Source organism: Nestor notabilis, unplaced genomic scaffold, assembly GCF_000696875.1.
Source record: "Nestor notabilis isolate BGI_N333 unplaced genomic scaffold, ASM69687v1 scaffold1086, whole genome shotgun sequence".
Lineage (NCBI taxonomy): Eukaryota > Metazoa > Chordata > Aves > Psittaciformes > Psittacidae > Nestor > Nestor notabilis.
This window is the reverse complement of record NW_009933110.1, coordinates 48,518-54,305: the sequence shown is the minus strand read 5'-3', so window position 1 is coordinate 54,305 and position 5,788 is coordinate 48,518. Positions and strand designations below refer to the sequence as shown.

The window sequence follows — 5,788 nt, the reverse complement described above, 5'->3', positions numbered from 1 at the left end:
AACACAAAGCTCTGCTGTCAGATTGCTCTATAAAACCTCACATACAGTAGACTTGGATATGCAGATAAATAACCAAAACTGGAAAATGCATATGCAAAAAAGGGTCGGAAATTATAAGCAGAAAAAATTACTGAATGTGGATTTTCTTTAACAAAATCTTACAAGGTGGATGTGATTATGTGCAACACACAGGTTCCACTTCCTTTGCCTAATTCTTTACTGCATTTTTACCTCTATTGGAATCAACAGTATGCAGTTACCCATGCCCAAAAGAAAAATGTAAATATGGAAGAATGTGTGTGCATATATATTTCTACTAAATACTAAAGGTATCATACACACGTCTGTATGTGATACATCTATGTTATGTAATATCCATATTACATACACATTATATACAACGTATGTGTGCATATACCATATCCTTTGAGAAGTGAAAAAGACACCACAATTTAACTTAATGAGTGACATATCTAAAAAAAAAAAAAATAATAATTATTCCAATTGCCTTGAGTTCCCCTGGAAAGATGTTGTCTTTTAGAAATTTTTCTCCATATTCTAGCAAAAGAGTCACAGCAAACTCTCCTTGCAAAGAATGCCTCCTATCTTCTACTGTATTTTTATTAGTATATTTGAAAACTACTTATATATCTAAACAAAAGGTATATATATTTCCAGATGTTTCCTTCTATTCCTCTGTAAACAATTAAAATAATAGTGTAATGGTATAAAGGCAGACAAGTATTTGGTTTCAAAAACTCAGTCTAGGCATGCTCTGACTCTGAGGACAGTTTTCTTGTGGTTGATTTACTTACATTATCCAAATTATAAGGTATGTAAACTCCCATTCAGTAAATTTAAGAATCTTTCCAATGAGATCTCGTCTTTTTCCTAAATCTGTAGTACAAATGTTCTTGAGCGCACGAGACAATTCCACCAAACTTGATTCAGTCAAAACTACCGCAGGAGTTTATGTTTTTCTGTATAGCTTTAATCATAGTCAGCAGAGAAGTAGGTCTGAATAACCAGAGACAGAATTGTTTGGTACTGCAAAAACACCCTTATTTTAAAGCTCAAGGCACAATTCCAATTCATGAGCTGGGCAGTTCAGTCTTTTATGACAGCAAAAATGTCCGGACCCAAAAAAAGAAAGTTGGTTTTTGTTTGTTTTGTTTTGGTTTTTTTTTTTTTTTAGATGCCTCTTCCCCAGAACTAAGGAATCTGATTTCAAGCAGAAATCGAGAGAGGCTGCTGGTTCATAGCTCTGCCACCTCAGAGGGTGCTGGCCTGTGGGACACCCTGCGTTACGGCCCCTGCCTGGACCCTGGGAATTCGAACACAGGGTCTTACCCACAACACTGGAAGTTAAACTTCAGTTGTGAAGCCAAAGAGAAGAGGAACTGAAGACTCCCCCAGCTGGATGGAGCCTCAGAGAGACTTCAGTTGTGAAGCCAAAGGCACTTCCTCATAAGCAAAGACCTCAGAGTTTCGAGAAAGCCTACATATTTTAACCAAAAAAGAAACTAAAAAGAAACACCAAGGACAAAATGCATAAACCAGAGTTATATCTCTCTAGGTCTAGGCCTCAGTTTTAATTAAAAGCTGAAGGCTGACTTTAAAATCCAGTATTCTTCTGATCTGCTGGTCCCCCTATGGGCTACTCCTATGTCCTTTTTGCTGTAAGACTATTAAAGGGTCTTTTCATTACTAAGTTCTTACACGAATCTATACCTGCATCACCCATCCTCTCCCATGCCACCAGCACTGAAGACACTGTACCTACTACAAAATAACTGAAATTCGGCACTGTCAAACTGGGTCTCAGTGGGGAAGGAGTGTTATTCCAGAATGTTACAGAAGAAAAACAAAGGAAATATTTTACTGCTCACTTTTCCTTTGTGGTCTTATGGGAAAAGCAAGTAATACCACTCTCTATTAACACCAGAAAGTGAGCTAGGGCTGTCAGGAAGGCACATCTTTCTCCTCCTCTGTAATCTCTGTCAAGCAAGACCTCACATTGCAAGGCTTATGTGATGACTTCATGTGTTCTGTCAACTTGTAGGAAAAGCACTGGACTGCTGACACTGGACTACAGCATGCTAATATTCAAGATGCACCAGATAATTTTAAGAGGCCTTTTTAATAGCCATTTAGGTATACTATTCTGCAAAGACTGAGGATATGTAGCAGAACTGCCTCAGAGAGCTAGATTTCGGCTTTGGAAATGTTATTTCTGCATAGAGTAAGAGACTACATGGAAAAAGCCTAAAAATTAATCATCTTTCTTGGATGCAATTAGCAGGTTTGTGTTAACACCAATGGCTGTTTCAGTTTGGTCTAGTTGCCAGGGAAAAATGGTGAAAAGAGGGCACACAGAAAAGAGCTGCTCTGCTGGTATCTTAATTTTCTTGCTGGTCTCTAGTGATTATCCCAGAACACAATCTAAAGCAAACTAATTTCAAATACTTTCACATTTTCATCTATCTAATGGCTGTGTTATTTTAATTTTTACTGTTCACTTCTGGCTATGAGAGCCTTCAAGTTTTACTGTGAGCTTTCAGACTTCGTTTCTCTTAGGTTTTTTGCTGCTTGGCCTGTCCTTACACGAAATGTCATCTGTGCAAAATTGCAAGCCTTCTTGAGTTTGCATATCCTTACCTTTTTCATTTAAAAGATAACTAGGACACTTGCCATGCATTGGGCATGCAGGAAGTGGCATTTGGCAGAATAGCATTGTAAAAGTTTTCCACATTATAAAATATATTAATAATATATTATATATATGTAGCTCTCTCTATATATATGTATGTCTCTCTCTATATATATGTATGTATATAAATGTACACATGCAATAGGACAAAGGATAATGCTTTTAAACTAAAAGAGGGTAGGTTCAGACTAGATATAAGGAAGACATTTTTTACGAGAGTGGTGAAAGACTGGCACAGGTTGCCTAGAGAGGTGATGGAGGTCCCAGCCCTGGAAACATTCAAGGCCAGGTTGGATGGGGCTGTGAGCAACCCAACCTAGTTGAAGATGTCCCTGCCTACTGCAGGGAAGTTGGGCTAGATGACTTTTAAAGAAAGGTCCTTTCCAACCCAAACCGCTCTATGATTCTATACACACATACACACAGAGTGGGGTGTGAAAGTCATGGTGGTGCTCACCTGTCTGGAGTTCGCCTCTTCCCGTTTTCGTTCACATCGAGAAGCAGCTCTGAGGAGTCAACAGGTGAGGTGGTGCTGGCATCCAGAAGCAGCTGTTCGTGCTGGGCGAGGTACTGGGCTGGGTTCTGCTTGGCTAGCCTTGCACAGTGCAGCAGCTCCCGCTGCAGCAGGGGCAGATTGGCCTGTAAGAGCATGGCACCCATTAAGAGGGCAGCTTGCAGGCAGTTTCAACAGAGATGAAACAGTAAAATAGGAAAGCAAAGACAAGACTGCTCTCATATGAACCTGTTGTAAGCAAGAATCCTCCAGTTAGGTTTGTGGTTAGGCAGGCAGCCTCCTTATGAGGTCAGGTCATGGCTGTGATAAGTATGCATGGAAGAATGGGAGTTTACTGAAAATGGAAAATAAAACTAAATGCTACGAGAAAACCTGGTCTGAGTTCTACATCTTTAAACAGGTAAAAAGTGCTGCCCTGGCAGATTTCATCCCTTTTCTTGAAGCCCAAAACCTGGCTTCATATGAAGCAGCAGTTTTCAACAAGTAACAAACCTTCTTCAATATTTATTTCCTATTCAGACTGCAGTTAGTACTTTGGAATCATTTGAAACCATAGGATCTGTGGCTTTATAAGTTGCCTCAGTCACTACCCTTCAAGGGCTTTGGGGTGTACAGGATTGCCTCAGTTTTCCCATTACACTTGCAGTTACACATCAAGACACAGATTACAACAAAATCTCACATTTCAAGCTTCAGTTAATCACCCGGTGGGCTATGACCTTCCTCTTAGCAAGATGCAGCTTGAAGTATTTTTAACCTTCCTCTCAGGGCCCCACTGGGACTTGGGTCATGAGCTGGAGTGTACCAGGACTCAGACACAGAGAACTGAAAACGCTCACTGATCCCTGGGTGGCAAAATCTGCCAATCAGCTGGGGCCATACTTAGTCATACTTCATGTCAGACTGGGACCAAGGTAGAACTGTATGTCCTTCCCCTCAGCGTAGACAGATAAACATCCTGAGAAACATCTTCCTTTCTTCCTAGCACACACATGTATCAATACTAAGACAGTCCAGTCATTTCTGACCTACTTACTTGTGCCATAAGGTGATGTGCCCTGACCTCTCTTGTTCCATGCCTAGTGCACAATGACTTGTTGCCTGGGGGTCAAGTATTGGATTAAATTTCATGACCTTTAGACATAAGACAAAGAACTCCAATGGTCCCCTTCGCTTTTGAAATAATTCCCATAGGGGGAAAAAAAAAACAGAAAAGAAAAAGAAAAAGAATTACTTTGCTAACATTATACAAATGGCAAATGTTCCAGCACCTGCTGCTGTACTATAGGAGTGGATCCACTATGCAATAAAAAATTCCAGAATAGGGTCAGTACATATGAACCTTTCAACAGAGGAAAAAAAACCCAGCAGCAATTGCTATCACTTATTCATGTTAGCATGGGAAGACAGATGGTTGTGGAACATGAAGTCTTTTCAAACCTCCACAGAACACAAATATTTTGTGAAAGTACCAAAGAAATACCTTCTTTTGGTTATCTGTCACATTTTTGTCCATGGCTACGGCATAACAGAGGGAGAGAGGTTGAATGCATTTGTGAGAATGGCTTTCCACTTGTTTTAATTTCATTGTTATTTTTCAAAAGCTCACAGAGAATCTAAGTCAAGACACGCAACCACCTGAACTGCCTCATGGAAGAAAAAGATTGGAGAAGTTTAATTATATTTACAAATAAGTTTCTGTGGAAATAATGGGATCAGGGCTAGCATTTTAGTAGCTGGAAGTTGTATCAACATGCTTGTGAGGTAGAATTGTGATGTCCCCACTTTGCAGTTGAGTAACCAACGAAAAAAGAAAGCACATTTTCATCACTGTTGGGGCCTGTAGGCAGACTTCTACACCTCTACATGTGAAAGATACAAACCAGTTTTTGACCAGGAGCCAGATATATATGTTAGAAAAACACAGACTGCAAACAAACGTGGTATTACTGGCTTACTTTACTTTATTGCTCTAAAATGTTGCACTTCAGTGTCTGGAATATGCTCCTACTCTTATTTTGGATTGGACCAACATTTAGATAGTATCTTAGCCTCCTCCATTAATTTTATAATCATACATAGGAAGAGGAGAACGTATTTTTTACCCAGCTGTCAGACCTGTTTTCCACTTTGAAATGACCTGTTCTAACCAGAAAAGAAAACGTTATCTCTGCACCTGCAAAAGAAGCTGCAGCTCCAAAAAGCAGTTTTATCATTTCAGTGCTCACTCCAGGTAATTAGTTAATAATGTTCCATTGTTGGATGTTCCTACTTTCTTTGAAACTTCAGCAACAGAAATATTTCAGTATTATAATTTAAATTAAAAAGGCTTCATTAGTACAATTAGGCTTTGATGCAAGTTTTCATAATTGCAAGTTTAAATAAATTATTTAGAGATGTATTTTTTAAAAAAAATTGAGACAAATTTCTGTTCAGAGAACCCGAGTAACTCAACATCATCAAATCATATATTGCTACTGATGCTTACGACATATATGCACAGCACATTTATTGAAGAAAAGAGCGTTGGCAGTACTGAACATGTACACCATGTACCACTTAAA

The 5,788-nt window shown here is 39.1% G+C and overlaps 1 protein-coding gene across 1 annotated transcript in view; it reads right to left on the bottom strand.

Annotated features, from left to right (window-relative positions):
- Positions 1–3,163: 3,163 nt before the first annotated feature.
- LOC104407414 (protein CBFA2T1-like) overlaps positions 3,164–5,788 on the bottom strand; it is a 13,296-nt gene continuing 10,671 nt past the window's right edge. The window contains exon 4 of the mRNA XM_010016694.1: positions 3,164–3,349. Coding sequence (XP_010014996.1) covers positions 3,164–3,349 — 186 coding nt within the window. The remainder of the gene's footprint in view (positions 3,350–5,788) is intronic.